This window comes from Lissotriton vulgaris, chromosome 7 (assembly GCF_964263255.1).
Source record: "Lissotriton vulgaris chromosome 7, aLisVul1.2, whole genome shotgun sequence".
Classification (NCBI taxonomy): domain Eukaryota; kingdom Metazoa; phylum Chordata; class Amphibia; order Caudata; family Salamandridae; genus Lissotriton; species Lissotriton vulgaris.
In genome coordinates this window covers 1667436189-1667457067 of record NC_141695.1, presented here as the reverse complement: position 1 = coordinate 1667457067, position 20879 = coordinate 1667436189, and the positions used below count along the sequence as shown (strand labels likewise).

At 45.7% G+C, this 20879-nt stretch overlaps 1 protein-coding gene across 1 annotated transcript in view; it reads right to left on the bottom strand.

Moving 5' to 3' along the window:
* Positions 1-12609, bottom strand: part of PDRG1 (p53 and DNA damage regulated 1) — a 43469-nt gene extending 30860 nt beyond the window's left edge. The window contains exon 1 of the mRNA XM_086932681.1: positions 12462-12609. Within this exon, the coding sequence (XP_086788807.1) occupies positions 12462-12557 (96 nt within the window). The 5' untranslated portion in view covers positions 12558-12609. The remainder of the gene's footprint in view (positions 1-12461) is intronic.
* Positions 12610-20879: the final 8270 nt, after the last annotated feature.

Sequence of the window (20879 nt, the reverse complement as noted above, 5' to 3'; positions counted from 1 at the left end):
AAAACTTGTAGTATTTGAAAAGGGGTACATTCAGGAACAGGTGGGAAGGACAGAAATATACAAGTGGCTCAAGTTATGAAAGTTAACAAACTGTTCTGGATTACACAAAACAGACAGCAATATAAAACAAGCACTGACAGAGCCAACTGGACTCGTTTCCCCAATGTTGAGTAAGCGTCACAATTGGCTTTGCTGATGCCTGATGGGCCATGCTAAACGTATAGAAAGCAACAAACATTGCTTTCTATACTCCCAAGATGCTGCAATGTGCATTGTGTGTTTCGTGTGCATTGCAGCTCTGAGATGTGCCACTGAAGCGCATGGGGAAACACAAAGGGGAATCAAAGTAAGGAATGCGAGTTATCAGTCCACCTAATTCCTCACAAGCCTCTGCATCCAGTGTGCTGAGGTCTAGCAGATCTAAGAAGGTATCAACAGTAACACCAGGAGACCCAGGGGTGGCGGTGTAGAGGGCCCTATAGTGGTCCCTTGAACAGAGCATTAATTAATCCTGGATCATTCAGGGTCAAACCGTCAACTGTCCGTATGCGCATGATTTGAGATCCATGCATCTCCAGACGAATCAACCAGGATAAGAGACGACCAGCCCGTCCCTCCTTCCTCTGTGCCCTATCCATACATGCCCTCTAGTCATAAGACCTAATTTGCTCTAATTTGTCAGTGTATTGTGTGCGTTTATCCAGAAGACGTGCTTGGGCCTGCGCGTCACGTCCCTGAAGGTTATCCAACTCTCGTATTTTTCCCTCTCTAGCCAACAAATCTCTGAAGAGCTGCCTGCGCATCCTACACTTCGCCCAATGCACTATCCCTGCACCACCACTTTTAATGCTTCCTGCTTTAACCAAACAGAGGAAGCGGATCTCTCATTATTGACAAAATAGTCGCTGACATGGGAGTTTAGGGCATCTAAACATCATACAGAGGTTTGGGACCTGATTTCAACCTCCCAACCTGAGCTGTTTCCTGACGGAGACGCGGCTGAAGCCCCATTCGGTCCCTGCAATTACACTTGGCATCCCGGAAGGATAAAAAATAGTGAGGATGGACAGACCTAAAAAAACTGGTGGTGGTATCGCCATAGTCCATAAATGCGACGTAACCATTTCAATATTAGATCACTGTTGCACTGCAGATATGGATCTAATGATCTTTAGGATCAATACTTACACAAGGGCTGGTTGGAAAGGGGCCTTGGTATATCACCCCCCAGGCCCTTGTACGACTTTCTCCATCTCACTAGTTGAAGCATTGTCCCCGCACATCAACTCCGGTAATGATTTCCTACTCCTAGGGGACTTTAATGTACATAGTGAATTACTGGATAATGTGGAGGCCCAGTCTCTGTTAATCGATCTTTCTCTACTGGGCCTAACACAGTATAGCACGGGCCCCACCCACCTGGGACACACATTAGACTTAATTTTATCTAACTCTCCCAAGATTGTTTACTACCCTCCCAAACAGGTAAACTCGACCGATCATTCGGTCATAGAATTCGTCATGCCTGATTGGGTTAAACCCTCTAGCTAGCTCTTAATTTTACCTTTGTTGCGGAGACAGTGGCATAAAATATCTCAAGAAGTTTTACAAGAGATATTTGTTGAACCCCGAATTACAGCCTCTGATAACATTGAGCTGGCCCTGTACAAATACAACCTTGCCATCCACTCTGCGGGGAAACCATTGCCCCCTTGAAATTATGTAAGCCACGCCCTGCACAACGGCAGGAAGTTTGATTTACTGACCAATTACGGTCTCATAAACAGGCTTGTAGGAAGCTTGTAAAGATTTGGAGATCGTCGCACTCTGAGGCTGATAAGAATAGTTATTATACAGCCTTGGCTTCCTATCATAAGAATATCAGATATAAGAACTATATTGCCTCACAACTTACGGAGGCAGGCCATGCCCCCAAGGTTTTGTATCTGATTCTTCAAACCTTCACTAAACCCATGGCTTGCGAGAGTCCTGATCTATCGTCGCAACAATTATGCGACGATATTTCCCTCTATTTCACCAACAAGATAGACAGGATTTATGATAAAATCACTGACTCAGGCCTTTCCATGGGCCAGCCCTTGGTGCCATCTCAGGAAAGCAGGGTTGCTAATTCCATCACGCTTACTGAGTTTCCTGCTGCCTCCCTGGGCGAGGTAGAGGACCTTATTGGTCAAATCGAAAGTGGTTCACCATCAGACCTTATCCCGGCAAGAATTTGGTCATCGGTCGGCAAGGTACTCGGTCCTGTGATCCAGTCCCTTGTCAACCTTTCCTTTTCCGAGGGCCGGGTTCCACAGGAGTGGAAGACGGCACTGGTGAGACCCATTCGGAAGAATTCTTCCATCCCATGGACAGAACTGTCCAACCTCAGGCGCATATCTCTCCTCCCGTACCTGAGCAAATTAACGGAAAAGCACGCTAATATCCATCTGTCAAGCTTTATCAAGCGAACAGAAAGTCTGGATCATTCTCAGTCCGGCTTCAGGCCACATCATAGCACCGAATCAGCGCTCCTTTCGGTGGCAGATGACATCCGAATGTCCCAGGATAAAGGATATTCAATGATTTTGGTGCTATTGGATCTATCGGCAGCATTCAATACTATATCCCATGACATCTTGCTCAGGCGTTTGGTAGAGGTTGGGCTTGAGGGTTCGGCATTGGCCTGGATGAGGAGCTTTTTATCTGGCCGTATACAGTGTGTTAATATGGGATCATTTCGATCTGCCTCTCTAGAGCTCACAAAGGGGGTGCCACAGGGATCATGTTTAAGCCCTACTCTCTTTAACATCTATGTGGCCCCTCTGGCCAGTATTATGAGATCATATGGATTTATCCCAGTGTCATATGCTGATGACACTCAGCTCCTTTTTCCATTCAAGTCATTACGCTCCGTGGTCAAACAGTCCTTTTCAGAAGGCATGAAGGCGGTCTCTCAATGGATGGCCCTGAATTTCCTACAGTGCAATGTGGGAAAAACAGAGGTTATGCTTTTTGGGGATGCCAAAATGCTGTAGACTCCAGACTGGTGGCCCTCAAATCTAGGCTCTGTCCCTAGCCCTAAACAGGTGGTAAAGAACCTGGGTGTGTGGCTGGATCAAGATCTATCTTTAAAGGACCACTTAAACCAGACAGTCGGGTCCTGCTTTCATGTAATTGGACTACTTCGCAAAGTGTTTCCTTTACTTCCAGACACAACTAGGAAAATGTTGGTCCAGGCCTTGGTGCTTAGTCGCCTGGATTATTGCAACAGGCTGTTGGCATCGGCAAACAATGGTGTACTTAGCAGGCTTCAGGTGGTGCAAAACACTGCTGCAAGGCTGGTCCTGAATGCCCCACCTAGATCTCCATCACGCCCCTTGCTAGAAAATCTACACTGGTTGCCGATTCGCCAACGGATCAAATTCAAGACCTGCTGTGTGGTCCACAAGGGTATACATGGTCTAGGTCCATCGTATCTGGCCGAAAAGTTCATTCCCTATAACCCAGCACGTACCCTCCGCAATAGTAACCAGTCTTTTCTGCAAATCCCAATTGTTAAAAAGGCAAGACAGGGTGGAAAAGCCTTGTCCTTTCTCGGCGCTGGCCTTTGGAATAAACTCCCCGATTCTCTTAGGCATTATACGGACCATCTGAAACGGCTAAAAACCTTTTTTGTTCCAGGCTCAGCACCTTCTCTAGATTCTTAGCTCTCCCATTCTTCTTCTCACGTTGCGTTGGGCGCAGAGATACTCCTTCGGGAGTCAATTCTAGCGCGGTACAAACCCATAAATAAATAAATAAATCTGCAAACGGTGCTTCTTCTAGGGACACCGGGTTAAGGCGTCATGTGGGTATTGGGGTTCTAGCGCCATGTGGCCGGTATGTCAACAACAATGGGCTGTGATCGGATAGAGTTTGTCCCAAATACTCTGTATGTGTGATGGACTCACTGAAGATGGGGGACCACCAGAAGACGTCTGGTCGTGTATGGAGTTGGTGCATTGGGGAATAGAAGGAATATTCTTGTGTGTATCCGTGTTGGATCCTCAAAATATCCTGCAGTCCCCAATGAGACATCCAGTCCCGCAGGTCTGGGCCCCGGGCAGGGGAGGGGCGAGATTGATCTTAGTTCACATCTGTTACTATGTTAAAATCCCCTCCTATTAGTACTGGACCCACCATCATGTCCGCTATATGAGTAGAAACATCCGATCCTGTTTAGGGGCATACACACAACCCAGCGTGATTTCCCGCCCAAATAACCTCACCAAGAGGAAGTCATACCTGCCCTCCTTGTCGATGGCAGACCGTACCAACTCAAAGGTCACTCCCAATCTAATCCAAATAACGCCCCACGGGCATATGCCGAGGACATAGCGTATACCTGTCACCTCCACTGAACGCAGCCTGTCCACTTCTATTTGGAGCAGATGCGTCTCCTGCAGGAGGGCTATCTGCACTCCTCGTCTCCCAAGGTAGTTGTGTATGCTGTGGCGATTAGACATGGACCCCACCCTTTAATGTTCCATGTGAGTAGTTTCATCGTCTGGTAGTGTGTTGGCATTATTAGCTAAGTAATCAGTCTATCCCACCACCCCCCTAGCCACCCCAAGACAGAAAAGCATTTCGAGCTCCGCGCTGCAGGCAAGACAGGTCTTATGTAAGAAAGAAAAAGCCAAAACTAAACGAAAAGAGATCCCAACATGGACCAACTCCTCAGTCCCCAGAGCAGTGTGGCAACGGCCACCCGCCCAAACCCTTCATGCAAATTCGATAGTCAACCGAGGTCCAAACCAACTATGGTGAGGTCCTACTGGGGGTCATGGCTTTGTTCAGGGTCTCATGTCCGTATAGAGCGTCAGGGACCGTGCCAGGCACCGACCACCTCAAAAATCAAACCTGAACCATTTTACCTCAGTAGGAGCCGGTTACACGACCAAGTCCATTCCAGGTTGCAGCCCCCTCTATATGATCTCATCCGCAGTCTTCGGAGTGATCTGTGGCATAATTAGAGTGTCCGCATTGGAAGAGTCAGATTCCAAGCCCTCCGTGCCCCTCGGCAAGCGCAAACCCACCTCTGACTGCCGTCTGTCATCCTGCATTATCTCAGCCACCGCCTGCAGTGCTGCTGCTCTTTCTCGCTCCGTTTGAGAAGGGCTTGGCTTCTTTGGGGTGCTCCTCACTGGTCATCTACCGGTTCGCTTTTCGGTCCGTCTGTTTTGGTGGCGAGGTGCCTTTTCCCAAGCCACTCGGGGGCCCCAGACTTCTACTCCTCCAGTCACTCCCAAGTTGCCATAGGGTGTTCACAAAAGTACGTTTTGCCATCCTCTATGATGCGTAGTCGAGCAGGGCTGATAAGGGAGTATTGGAGGCCCTCCACTCTCAGTGCCTTCTTAACCTCAAGAAAGGAGGCGCGGTTCCGCTGCACTTAGAGGGTATAGTCCGGGAATATTGAGACCTTACTGCAAACGGGCAAGCTTTTTGTAATAAAAAGTCTCTGTCCCGTTAGTGTAAGAGTCGGGCCACCAACGGCCTCGGTGGGCGACCCAGCGCCGGTAGCCGCGCCGGGACACTGTGCGCTCTTTCCAGAGTATAGAACTCTGCGCCAGGATACTCAAGAGTAGTCGTGCGCGTAATAAATACCCATATAACATAACATAAAACATAACTGTGAGAGCCCTTCCGGTGCAATTACTCTACGGAGCCATGGTTCCAAGTAGGACATCATATTGCCACTTTCAATCCCCTCCGGCATGCCCAAAATGCAGATGTTGTTTCTTCGGTTTCGCCCCTCACTATTCTCTGCTCTGCCCTCCAGTACTTTGACCGTGTTGTTCCGATCTGCCATTTGTTTAAGCGTCGCCTGGTGGGCCGGGGTCAGCTCCTCGAGAGAAGACTCCACCACTTTTACCCAGTCACTGAGTTTCTGGTGTTCGGCACGCAAGAGTCCCATCCTACCGACACTGTACTTATGTCTTGGTACAGGGTCTCCTTTGTATCTGATATTGCCTCCAGAATCCGAGCCAGCTGCTGTTGTATGGGGTCCTCAAGGTGTGGCACCTCAGGGGTAATCTGAGCCAGTCGCCGCTGATCCACCTCCTGCTCCGTGGCAGTCCTTTGTAGTTTTGCTCTGGTTTTGCCCGTTTCTACCACCCAGACACATAGGCGTCACAACAAGTTCTTCCCAACGTAGACTCCTCCACACTAGTAGTAGTAAGAGCCACAAGCAGGGACCCAGTACAAGCGGCACACAGTTCTTATGAGGTTCAGCGCCTCCTCCCTCATGTTACAGTGGACGGGCCTCACTTAAGCCGTAGCCATGTCCAGAATTGCTGCACCACAGCGGAATGGGTAGGCGGGCAAGAGGAATCCCTCGCAATCAGCAGCCTCTATGGGGATCCCCCAGCGCAGGGAACCAGGCACTCATCGCTCCACCAAGATCACCACGTTATCACCTGGGGTTTCACCATTACCCCACTCCACCTCCCAGACAGACAAGCAGTGTGGGCTCGGGGAGGCCACTCAACAATCTCCAGGTGCCACACCCAGGTCGTCCCAGGCGCTCCTCGTTGCAGCACATTTCTGAGAACCTCCTCTCTGCCGCAGGAAACACCCTGGAGCGGAGTCAAGTAGAGTTCCACTCCAACAGAGTGTTCATAGATGTGTCCAGAGGCGACCACATGCAACTAGGTGGGCCTAAGAGGGACCGAATCTAGGCTAGGGGCCACCGTCAGTACTGCACTCATGCATCACAGCCCAGGGCCAGCCAAGCGTCCCCCGGCACACAGCACCAACCGGCTTCGCTGGGCCGCTTCACTCTACAGTCCGCCGTCACAGTCCTGCAGCAGTCATGCCGATCCCAATGTTCGAGCCCTTTGAAGACGCAGTTTGGCATACACCAACAGGAGTAGATTATGTAGAATATTGGAATCGCGTCTTAAACCGATTACCAACATCTAGGAATGAGCCCCTGATGAAGTGCATAGCCCGAAATGCATAGGGCACATCAGCGCATGAATTATGAGGTGATAACTGAATGTGAAGATAACGTCACAAAATGAAAAAAGAACATTACAAAAATAAATAAACGTTTGGAATTACAATTGAAGTACATTTTTCAATTATTTAAACTTTATGGATAAGAGTGCGGATTGGTGACGCTTTCCATCGTTTGAGGAAAACGCCTATTTTCAAAGAAAAAAGTTTCTTTTCCTTCCATCCAAATGCCTCCTTGACAATCTTAATATGGAAATTCATTTGTACCTAGTTCCTCAATGCACAAAAGCCATCAACCTCTCTCCCAGACGTTTTTCCTGAATGCCTGAAGGTAGAACAAGTATGACCACTTCCTTAGAAGCACAACCCCAGCTACGAAAACCTCAACAACTTCCATCTTATCACCGGTTTAACTTTTGCAGAAAAAATACTGGAAACCCATGTATCCAATCCACACAGAGTTTGCATATCACAATAACATTCCTGATGCCTCCCATTCCGGAAGGCAGGCAGGCTACAGCACTGAAACCGCTATCCTACAATAAAAGGGCAATAGTCCACATATCCTCGACAGTGGGTACTCTTATCCATTGTTTTTACTTGATCTTTCTGTGGCCTTTGATAGGGTAAACCAGGACTTCCTTGACCACATGCTAAAAGATTAAAGGGCTTGGTCTAGGATTGGTTCTTATCATACCTTGTAAACCAATCACAATTAATCCAAAGTGCCAGTTCCTTGTCTGACCCATGCACTCTCTCTCAAGGTATCCCACTAGGCTCTACCTTGGCTCCTATGCTTTTCGATTTACATCTTGAACCTTTAAGCAACACAGGCGAAGAATCTGCCATTGTGTACCACAATATGCTGATAAGACCAAACTGAACATTAAAATCTCCTGCAAATATGACATAGCATCATTCCATTCTATACTCTTTGCAAAACAGAATTCTGGATGAACGAACATCGCCTCTAATTCAACCCTGACAAAATTGAGTTTCTCTTGATCTCGTCATACATTCCCTTCCTCTCAGTCAAAAAAGGCTGGATTCCGCCAAACTCTCAGGATGTTCTCTAGCTAGCAAACGCTGTGCTTCATTCTTGAGAATATACTCCATCTACATAACTACGTCACACACTTCGGCTAATATTGTGAAGAACCAACTTAGACTAACCAAGGGTGTCAAACCTTTCTAACTGGAAGAAAACAAATTAAGGGAGTTACGCAAGCACTGGTGCTATCCAGACTGGATTACGGTAACACAATTTTATCTGGCATTCTGAAAATACATCTTTTGACGCTCAAAGTCTCCTTGCATACTTCTCTCCATTGAATAGCAGGAGTTGGATGCTTCAAGCACATCAGACCATAACCATCACTCATTTAGGTTGGCTTCCTACTAAAGCTACCTGAAAGACATCCCGCATTGTCCACAAACTCCTCCATGCTCACCATCATCACCATCTTGACAAGAAATTAAGATTCTATGGCAGGACGGAGGCTCCGATTATGCTATTCTCAATTCCTTTACTGAAATACAGCAGCCAATCAGTACACAGTAAAGCAAAAAACAACTACAATACCCATGATGTCTGGGTAACCATAGAGTACACCACCCTATATAAAGGATCATAGGAGGTCACAACTTCCTCTTTTTTTGCTGCTTCGCAGCCAGTTAAGTGCCTTTTCATATTACTTATATTGCCTGTGTGCTCCTCTTGTGTTTTGCCGCTTTATGCGCTTGCTCTTGTTCCGCTTTGTAGCGGTTTTGCATATATTTCCTTCAGCGTAGACGGTTATTGCCGGCGTTTTTCTGGGAGCGTGTGTCACCTCCCTTGTGCAGGCGGGTGCTGTTTCGCGGCTGTTTCTCGTTGTGGAGCGGTAGATAGGGGATCGGCAGATGCGCACTTAGCGCACTCGTCTCCCTCTTCGGCAGGCGGCTGTTCGCGCATGCGCGTCAGCATTGTTTACCTTCCCTCTGGCTGGCCCGGTGTTCCTTTATCAGCGCTTCTGTCTGGGAACAAAATTGACAGCTGTTTTTTCAGCGTGCCCACAATCCTGTCGTCTGGTCTCCGTCTACGCCCCCTAACAGTATAGTTGGGGGGTTGTAAAACTTGCTTAGGCTCTGCCTAGAGTGGCTTTCTTCTTTTTTGTTTGGCAAGCCCTCCCTCCACTCTTGATATATTTGACAGGTTTTTCCTGCATTGTTGTCTTGCTTTGGGGTTCCACTCCCCCTGAATTGGCCTTGGCTATTGACATTTCCTTTCTCCTTCACATGGGCATTTAATTGGCGAACTCTTGTCGCCATGGGAGACTACTACGATGAAGAGGGTTATGATTATGATGGTGAAGAGCCTTCTGGCTCTGTGGATGATTTCATGGGTCAGGCTTTGTTTTAGGCTTTTGCCCCTCTGAAACGCCACTTGTCCGAATATGCTGCACAACAAGGTTGGTTGCCTAAGTCTTCTGGACACGCTAAGAAGTCTCCAAAGAATCCTCATCGTTCTGATTTCGTAAAATTGGCAAAGACTCTGTCTTCTGCGCCTCCAACCAAGAAGCCTGCTACGTCTGGCCATTCAACCCCCATTTCGGATTCTGATGATGACGCTTCCTCATCTTCTTCTTCCTCCTCTGAACCAGCAAATCCTCCTCCTTCCAAGAAGCCACGTAAGGAACGTTTTGTCGATGCTCCTTCTACGCCCCAATTGATTACTTTTGACCCGACCGACACTGTTCATCCTAATTCTTGACTCGGGTTTTCGGGCCAAAGCCTCCGGCGCACTAATTGATCCAGATGAATTCGTGGGTTGGTCGCAGAGTGCTATTTGTATCCTGGGAAATGCCAACTGTGCTCGCTCTTCCGAGCGCCGCCGCTCAATTTTGATGAAACTAGATCCCAAGCTCACGGACTTGGCTTCTTCCGAGTCAGGGCCACAAGCTCAAGGTTTGCAGTTTGGATCCCCTTTCCTTAAGGAACTCATCAAATTTGTGGCCACGTTTAGTGGATTGGATAAAGCCCAATCTAATCTGCGCTGGGCTTTTCGCCCAGTTTTTGGCAGGGCCGGACATCGGGGACGCTCGTTCGGCCGTGTTTCGGATCAAAACTCTCAACGAGGTTTCAAGACCCAAAAAGGTGGTCAGGATTACTCCTCCGGAAAATCTTATTTCCACCCCTCTCGGAAACGCAGAGGACAATACAAGAAAGGCGGATACAACGGCAACCAGGGAGGACGTCAAGACTCCTCAAACTCAGGTGAGCCTGATTCTCGCTTCAGATGTGATTTGGGGGGGCAGACTGCAATTTTTTCTCCAAAATTGGCGACTAATCTCAAACGATGCCTGGGTGTTGGAGACGGTGCAAAATTACAAAATAGAATTTTACAGTCACCCTCGCCAACACCATCGGCCTCTTCCACTTGTTTTTTCCCAACAAGATCAGACCTTCATTTCCGAAGAGATCGCTTTACAGTCATCCTCGCCAACACCATCGGCCTCTTCCACTTGTTTTTTCCCAACAAGATCAGCCCTTAATTTCCGAAGAGATCGCTTCTCTTCTGGCCAAAGGGGCCATCGTCTCCATGACACCTCATCCACAGGGATTCGTCAGCAACGTGTTTCTCGTGGAGAAAAAGGGAGGAGGTGCTCGTTTGGTCCTCAACCTAAAGGAGTTCAATGGCGGAGTGGTGTACCGTCATTTCAAGATGGAGGGCATCCATCTGCTGAGAGATCTGCTTCGGGAGGGCGATTGGATGGTTCGCCTAGACCTGAAGGATGTGTATCTCTCGGTTCCGATTTACGCCCCTCATCGTCGTTACCTCCAGCTTCAGTGGCTCGGGACCTGGTACGAGTACACAGTCCTTCCATTCGGCCTCTCATCGGCTCCGTGGTGCTTCACGAAGCTTCTTCGTCCAGTGATGGAGTCTTTGCGGGCGCACGGAGTTCGCTTGATCGTTTATCTGGACGACGTTTTCATCCTGGCTCAGTGCCCTCTTGTTCTTCAGACTCATTTACGTTGGTCCATAGATCTATTACAATCTCTGGGATTTCTAGTGAATCCACAGAAGTCCGACTTTGTTCCGTCTCAGTCGATGGATTTCCTTGACTTTCGGATAGATTCGGTCTCCTGTCAGCTCCTCTTGCCCGGACAGACAATCAGGTCCATCAAGAGGGACTTGCGATTGCTCTTGGCTCAACATACTGTATCCTTGAGATCGGTGGCTCGAATAGTAGGTCTTCTGTCCTCTTCGATTCAAGCGATCTTTTCGGGCCCATTGCATTATCGTGCTCTGCAGCGTCTCAAAATCAGACATCTGCAGAAGGGTCTTCTGATCACATTCCTCTGACGGAGGATGCCCAGGCATAGATGTTGTGGTGGTTGGACCACATGGAATCTTGGAACGGCCGTGCGCTGTTCAGGAGGACACCGAATGTTGTGATCGAATCAGATGCCAGCCTTTGGGGTTGGGGAGCCCGGTGCGGTCCAGTTGCGACGGGAGGTCGATGGTCCCAGGAGGAGTTGTCCCTTCACATCAATTGCTTGGAGCTTCTAGCGGGCTCCTTCGTGATTCGGTGTCTGTCTCCTCAGCAGACGAATTGTTGCATTCTTCTCAGAATGGACAATATCTCGGCAGTGCATTATGTCAACAAACTGGGGGGTACCAAGTCCAGACTTCTAGCGGAGATTGCGAAAAACTTCTGGCATCTTTGTCTGCAACGTCAGATCACAGTTATTGCAGAGTACTTGCCGGGTCGCGACAATCGGATTGCAGACTGGAACTCTCGTCATCTGAGAGATTACAGTGATTGGAAGCTTCACCCTCGCATCTTTCGCATGTTGTCACCACCTCCCGTACATTCGTACAACACCCTCTCAAACTAAAGGTAAAACTTTTTTCTCCTTAACCTGCATTTTCCTTCAAAACACAAAATAACCTGTCCACCAAGACTTACACTTCCTGACCCTACTCTTCCACAAAATTCGCAACTATAACACAATGGTTTGCTATTCTGACATTGAACGTTTACTGAACCTATGTAATGTACTGGTCTAACCTTCCTTCGTTTTCATCACTAAGACTGCACAAAATTGAAGATTATAGAATTTAAGTAATTTACTTATTGCGCTTATCTCATACTTTCTTCGTTTGTTTTGCCACTGTACAAGGGCTCTCTTACTCTTAGGCCATAGGCGAACATAAGATACTTTAGAGTTTCCAAAACTACTACGTTTAACTCTGCTATGTCATTATGGCTGAATTCAAACGCCAGAGGCAACTTCTGCTTGTTTTGTTGTTTAATATCCCCAATTGGCTGACTGCTATGCTTTTTCCATCGGTCTTGTCAGAACTCTCTATTTCAAACACCGTGTCAGTGATTAAGACAAGATCCTGCGTCCTGCTTGGTGCGCCCTTTCCATAACTCAGTTGCATACTCCTCCCAGTGCCCATGCCCTTCCTTGTTCACCTGCTGTTTGTCCGCCAGCACCTCCTCGGCTCGCTCCTCCACCTCCTGCAGGAAGCGCAACACAAGGTCGGGTTCCCTTCCCTGAGCCAGCGCCATCCTTCTTCCAAAGCTTCAGATCTGAAACCTGCGACAAGCCCAACCACCCGTCAAGAGAAGCCCACAACAAGCACACTTTCTACTAAAAGTAGCCCAATGCAATACATAACGCGCATGAACACGGAAGTAGAACTTAAAGGGAAGCATGAGACCCATGGAGGGACATTTCTTGATTTTTATAGCGCGATCTCGACCCAAAGGAATTTGAGCGCTTTACATGATCACCAGTTACGTTACACAAGGACTCGTTCATTTGTTTTTTTTATAGGAACGAGGAGATTAAGTGATCTGCGCAGAGTCACAAGATGCTGAGCCCACGCCGAGATTAGAACCTGGTTTTGCAGTTGAAAAGTCGGCAGCTCTTCCATGAACTTTCGCTACATTTACTTGTAAAGTGCTGCTTTAATTAGCTGATTTAACTGTTTTCTAATACCAGTGCCTCTGTTATTTAAAGCATAGTAGAAAACCACCGGAGACAAATATTAGACAAAGTAAAACTATTATTATGGTACTCCGAAGAAGACATGACTCCATAATTCGGGTTTCGTAGCAGGCTCCTCTACGAAGGCTTCGCTGACAGTCTTTTATTTTGATTGCCACTGCTAACAAGCATTGTCAATGCAAAAGGTCTCGCATTTGCGAGAGTTTAAGCTATTGGAAATGTAAATGAATGCCTTTTATTTATGTGTTTTTAAAAGCAACACACATAGAAAAGGCTTTGTTATTTATAATGCCAGTTGCTCATACTCTCGCAGATACAAGACCACTTTAATGGTGGCTGCGCCCCTTTCTTTAGATGCTGCTCGCCATATTCAGGTTACAGTGAGCAGCGTCTAAAGAAAGGGGTGCAGTCAACATTAAATTGAAAGCGCAGTATGGGACACTTTCACCCAAAAAGAAAACATAAATAAATAACTAAAGGTTCTATAGCGTGCCCGCTAAACTGAAAGCAGACCCTGCTGTAAATTAAATAAATAAGCGCTTTCGCTATAGTGAAAGAGGACTGCGCTGTAAATTAAATAAATAAGTGCAGGCGCTATAGTTAAAGCGGACAGTGCTGGAAATTAAATAAATATATTACTATTAAAAATATAAAAGTGGGTGGCATGCTGCCTTGTAGGAAAGCATGTTGTTGTGGGTGGAATAGTGTTAGATCATTAAACAAAATAGGGCTCACAGCTTCAATAAAGCAGACTGTGTAACAACACAAGTGAAAAGTCCAGTTCTCATTGGAGGTTACAAATGCAGACAAGGCGGTACCAAGGAGGGACTACTAAGCCTATTTATCAATCAAAAGCAATGATTTTGAAAGGACAGTAACAGGAGCCAATTGACAAGATGGGCGGGAAATGGGCGGAGCTTGTATTCCATACCTAAATACAGCATGCCTCGCAGAGCAGTACATGCGCTGCCCAGGCTCAACCTAAAAACGGGCTGAACTTTGAGCATTTCTGTGTTGCCTTATGATTTATGCTATTTTCTGTTACTTAAGATGTGTGTAAGTGGCCTGAGATTGCCACCTTTGCTGGAAAAAATACCGACCCCACTTTCTTTTTTTAATTTATTTTTTATTATGGAGCAAAAATCAAATAAATGAATCCAGTTACATACATCCATGACAGAAATAATGGTATACTACAATTATTGGCAAGTTATAAAAATACAGTATATATTTAAATGTTTGTTTTTTTTAAACCCTAGAGCTGGTTATTTGATAGACCTGCTCAATCCATGCCTTCCACGTCATTAGATCCATACATAACAATCAGTGCCATTGTGAAATATTCTACCTCCAGTTTTTAACATAACATTTTGTCTAACAAAAATACTAAAAACTAAAAAGTCCAATCCCCAACTCTAAATTTGATGTACAGTGGCCCAGATTTTGTATTCTTTAAATTCCTATATAGACTTGGCTCACTTTTTGTTGCTCTGCTTATCTTAATTGAGCAGATGGTCTGCTTTACCTCTCTCCATTTCCCTTTTCCCCTGTCTAAGTCTTTCCCCTCCTTTCTTTCTCTCTCTCCCATTCTTTATTTCTTACGCTTTGTATTCCTCACCTTGGGTTCCTCTGCCCCTTCTGTATACTACTGTTAGGATTGGCTTCCTCTTTAATTTCTTTCTTCCATTCAAATCACTTAACACAATTTGCCTTTATTTCCCTTTCACATATCAGCATTCTTGAAATACACGTGGGCAGTGTAAACAGCATGAATCTTATCTATGTTGTGAGACATGCATTTTTTTTCTGCTGCCTCAGTCCCAATGGGCATTGCCATATCGGGCCTGTAGACATACATGGCACTTTGACACGTAATTTGGACAAAACTGCAGGGAGAAGAAGAATGCGTGTCCCTAAAAAACACCTATTGATACACACATGACAAACACGAATTCACATTTATAATTTTTAATGCTATAGTTTATAGAGCACCTCATAGCCTAAAGATAGCAAGCAGTGTACAGATGGTTGAAAAATAAAACAAAAAATAGAGTAAAATAAAAAATAACGAACAAGTGAATTGTTAAAAACCATGGCTAATTGCCATGATGCACCAATATTCAGTCTTCTACCACCTCTCATACTCTCATTTCATGACTGGTTTGTTTTCTCTTAAGTCCTACATTCTCCTCTTAACCACACTGTGTGATCCTAAGCAAGTCGCTTTACATCACTGTGTCTCAGTTACCGTATCATCTAAAGTACAAGTTCCTAGACATAGACTATTACAGACATGAGGAGCTATATTTGGCATGGACCGGTATTAAGTTTACTTTTCCTGCAGAAGTGAGCTGAGTCTGACCCCAGTAGCAGGTTCTAAAAACTTCTCATAGTTTACTATGTGCCATTGTGATAATAGTCAGGATTGAGATGTCCTCCTGGTAGGTACGGAGATACATTGGCAGAATAGTATATGTTCTTTGTGCTGGGAAAGATGGATTTGCAGCAGGTCCGGACTGAAGTAGCAGCGAAGAGTCTTCAGTCGTACTTAGCACCAACCTAACAACAGCCATTTTATTTTGGACATTGCACTAATATATCCATCTATCTATCTGTCTGTCTACCTGAGGCAAAAGAACCAGCTGAAATGGTCTCAGTTGTTATAAGCAACCTCTTTCTTCAGTTTATTTTGAAAAGCCTAAATAAACTTTACTTAAAACATAAACAAAGGAGTGAACAAGGCTTCTGTCTAGAAGGGAAGACATGACTAGGCATGTTCGAGTTACAAAGAAGCTTATTTAATGAGAAGTATCACCATTCCAAAGAAAACACCGAAATCTCACTGCTGCATTTAGAAATGAAAACATGTTACTGTGCATGCTTTTAGAAAGTAGCCATGCTGCTTTTCCTTTCTGATCTTTGACATGTATACAGTTTTAATAAAAGGAAAGCTGGCCTAATACACAACCGTATGATAGGATGTTGACGAAGAAGCAGTTATCAGTCATCTGCCATATTAAAAGTGTGCGCACTGTAAATCCATCTCTGTGTGGCATCAAGAATGAAGATGAGCGGCCGCACAGGCGCCTTCTCGAGGGAACTGTGGTGATGAGGCCCGAGAGGTTTCAGGTGCCATGTTGGCACCTACAGCTGACTGTTGGGGGCTACGGCAGGTCACACCTCGGCTTGAGGGGCAACATTTCTACAGACCTGGAAGCACACCAGCTTCCTAGGTTACAACCTTTTATATATGGGGGATTGTGATCCCGCACTCGCACAGGTGCTGCCGGGCACCTAGAGGCCTAATCCTAACAAAACTAAGTAACTGTTAGGTGGTTCTGACTGCTTAGTCATTGGGGCACCAGCCGAGGCAACGTGTATCGGTGGGTGGTGGAGTTGATGAACTGAGGGGCTGGGTCACGATGCATAGTCAAAGACCTGGGACTGTTTGACCTTTCTGCTAATGGGAAAGTCAGTTAATTGCATATAACTTTAAAGTGTATATACAATGGGTGTTTTGTTTTGATTTCAATAGAGAAGTCTGACAATTGCGTATAACTTTAAAGTGTATATACAATGCGTATCTCGTTTTGATATCAGTGTGCATGTGTGTGTAATACAAAGACAAGTGTTTTATACATTACGTGTGGAGCCTTTTTATGGTGTTGTGCCAATACTATATACTCAAACCCTGACGATAAGCCTGGCTGCTCAGTGTCAAGCTACCAGAGGGTCAGCACTGGTTATCGGACAAGTGTATCGTACTTATCCTATTTGGAACCGTTGATTTTGACTGCCTTTGTTGCATCCCAGCCAACCCAAAAACACTGGGTCTTACAAGCATGTATTAAAATAAACTTGAAACTGGACTATAACATCTTTGCTTCATTAGCTGATCCATCCGTTGGGTACTCCTGGTTTTTCCCCAACTGAGTGCATCTGGCCTGTTATGAACTTCAAGACTCAGAAAGACAGCAAGAGTTTAGAAAATGTAAAACTTCCCAGTGTCCTGGTCTAGGCTTGTGTCTGTGATATAAAATAACAAATGTTGCTTAAAAAGTATCGCTGAGCAGGATTCTGCTAAAGCGTTTGGTTTTTGAATTTCAAGTTTGCTTTATAAATAAACCATATGTCATTTATTTTTTAGAGGATTATTTCAGTGAAACCACTCTGAGTGCAACTGTTTACGTTTCAATTTGAATTTTTATGTGCAGTTTCAAGAATCTCCAGTTTGGCTTGTTACTTCTAATTGTCAGAATCTGTCTTCTTTGTTTTATTGCCTTTTCAATGTGATATGCATCGTATATGCCAAAACTCCCAAATTTAGGTGCAAGACTCACAATTTCTAAGCCAAATAGTATTTTAGCGCCCTCCCATGTAACGTCCTCCACTCCAATGCTTAATAATGGGGAATTGACGTTCCCTCACTGTATTCTCTGAAGTGTCCTATTAGATGTCCCCAGATTTTTAGATGTACCCAGATGACAGTATGTGTATGAGAACTTTACATGGGTGGTGAAGGTTTGACCTGCTTTGCTCTGGGTCTCCTTAAAAAGTGCACGCACAAAATACCTGTTTAAGTGGCACAATCCTTCTTGCCAAGTGGCCAGTTGACCGCGTGAGATTCCTTCAACCACTCCTGACCCTTGAAGTCAATAACACTTTGCTTGTTAGGATTTTGAAAGCCTACATGACAATGGTAAAAGTGATACAAAACGCCCTGGAATGTGTGTGTGCTTGACCAAAGCTTAGGATTAGCTGAAGTTGTCACGCAAGCATTGGCTGAAATAAGTTGATCCGGATGACAAAAGTTGCCGCACTATGTTAAAACTGTCAGCAGCAGTGTTGTCTCCAAGAAGAAAGCTGTACATTAGTATTTTTTATTGGAAACGCTTAGAAACAGAGTCCATTTACAATTAGTACTTTTGGTCTACTCACTGGGTATGGTGGCTCGGAAATATAGTTTACTAGCCAGGCTAGGAAACGGATTCCATTATCACTATCGTAGGCTGTGGGCAAGATGGTAGCCACACGTGGCTGCCACTGTGGTCGATAATCAGGTTCAGGCCCAAATGCCACAGAACACTGATATTGTGCATGGAGCCACCCCAGATTTTAATTGCCATGCCTCTCCCACACCAAGGTTAGCGCTCATGTCGCACCCTTCTGCTGCACGTACCAAAGCCTACCAGGTCTCTCTTCCTGCCCGGCACATGGAGACTTTTTTTTGTATCGTTGGGAACTGCTTGCCTGCTGCACAGCTGCGGAGTGGCCAATCAGCAGCTTCAACAAGTCACATGTGTGGAACAAGCTAGCAGCAGCCTAGTACCCGGCTATGCTTACAGAAACTCAATACAAGCCCAAGTTGTACACTCTGCGATTTGGGGTGCCAGTGCCTACCAGGGACTTGCCTCCCTCTATGTCACCAATCCATCCTGAAACAAAAACTCGGACAAGCCTCAAGCAGGCAATCACAAACAAAATCTGAGCTGACAGAATGGTAACTAACTGCAGTCTGTGCTGGTCACATTGGTCTCCTGACTTCTGAGGCTCAGGTGCCACTGAATTTGCTCTACCACTGAAAGCTATGCACCGGCCTTGTGTATCTTCTGTCGTTAGGGTAGTTATAGGTGTTGTAGAAGTGTCTCTGTGCTTATTGTACGTGCAGTGATCTCCGGAGGAAGATTATGTGCAGTGCAACATGTGGTTAGAGTACATTTGTTTCTTGACATGGTGCCCTTGAGACTGGTGGTTGTGATAGAGCGCAAAAGGAATAGTTGATGGACAGAATGCAGAACAATGTCATACATTTGCCCCAGTACAGAGATCTGGGCCTAAATCCATTGTTTTTTTGCTCACCATGCCATTCCAGTTTGGACCCAGCCATATGCAAATCAGTCTTGACCCTACACCCAATGGGAACAGTCCAGCCCAAACTGCCAGGCCAGGTCCTCCATGGACTGGAAACAAGCATCCTGGGACCAGTTTCAGGTTTTCAGCCCTCATCAGCCAGGATAGCTTGATTGTGATAGAGCAACATGTGTCTTTAAAGACCTTAAAGGGGAACAAGTGCCATGGTATCATAGTGACGTAGCAGAACTGTCAAAGATGACATAGCGTTCTAGGTGTTTTTCCGGTGCATAATATTGGTGTTGTCATTTTAGGTTGTATATTATGCTATTGGTCAGTCAAAACCTCTTCAGATGTTCCGGTGGTTCTTGCAACAGTGTTCTTGTTTGTGTAAATCTTCAATTTCTATTGGCTCTACACTGTCTCCTGATGTATTCGCTGACTGTGTTGAATTAAATGTTTACAGGTTTGAGCTCTTTTAGTATATTATCAGTATCTGAGTAGTCTTTGGAGTTTACGTTTGCCCACCCTTTTGGGTATGATTGATCGCTGTCGTTTTATTGTTTGATTGGTGTGGTTTTATGGGGTTCGCTTGTGCCCTCACGTCTGCAGCATCTTGCGTGGTCTTTAGCAGCGTGCACAGGAACTTATATGAAATACGAGTTTATTATGATTATAGGTACACATCCAACGGCTTCTTCTTGCCAGCAGCATCTGGCCCAGTTTGGAACCCTCACTCCTAGCATTACTCCACAGAGTCCCAAAATGCATGCATCTCAGAAACATTCAGAATAAACACTACAGAGAGTTAAAGAAAATACTAAAAATAACAATGAACATAACATGACAACCAAACAAAGATCACAGTGTATACCATATGCCATAATAAATGCCACTTGCCGGCAGACATTTCTGACAATTCTGCTGAATGACATGCTCAGTAACCCTCCTGATACCTTCCTACCTTCTCACTCCACCCTCCCCCCCCCCCCCCCCCCGACTATGTCAAATTTTCATTCAGTACTCTTATATTTCCACAACATTTTCGGAACCTCCCCTTTCCAATGCAGGTCACAGTGAGCAGTTGTATTCTCTCGACAACACACGGTTGAACCTCTCTAGTTGTCCATCCTCCTGTGGATGATACAAAGCAGTATGATTATGATCAACCCCGTTATGGTTCAATAAACACTCCATATGCATTGAATCAAACGCTGGGCTAATGTCCATCAAAATTACCTTAAGCCATCCTTCCCCTACAAACACATCACCCATACATACTATCATAACATCAGGAGTTACACTGTTAACAATTTTTAGTCGTGGCCATTTAGAAAAATAATCCAAGGTCCACTAGGGAACTCCAAGGGAGTTTTTATCACTCTAGTGCCAACCTCTAGTGGGCAGCAGTGTGAGAAAAAAAAATGTAACCACTGATAGACACGGACAGAAAGTAAAGAAGGTGTCTGATAATCCGGATTACTTTCTGCAGTTTGCAGTCCAGTTGTCATTTCCCAATCCACTGTGCAGAAAACAGAAGGCCGTTGAGAGCCTAAGGGCAGGCCTTCGCACTGAACATTGTTGACATCACATTGAGCATTGGTGGCGTCACAGTGATGTCATCGATGTTTAAAAGGCGAGGTATCTTCATCAGGCACTCCTAGCATTTTGGTGACTCGACATCCTTGACAGGAAAAACATATGCTAAGAGTAATCTCACATAATACACTTCATATTCACTAAATTTCAATTTATACAGTGCAAACATGGTGACGAGCAACAGCCACTGAAGAAAGGCCGCACTTGTGTTTTTATTCCACAGACGGAGTTCACGGGCAAGGCTATCAATGGTGCAGCAGGTGCAGTTGCACCGGGACCCGGAGTCCTGTGGTCCTACTGAATGCTAATTCTTGCTGTATTTTACTACTGGCGGCCTGGGGGCTCTATTTCCTTCTTGCTCGCCTTGGGCCCCTGGTTGGCGCCCTTGCTGAGTCACTGCTGGGGACTGTTGCCCAGACGGGGCCCGACCC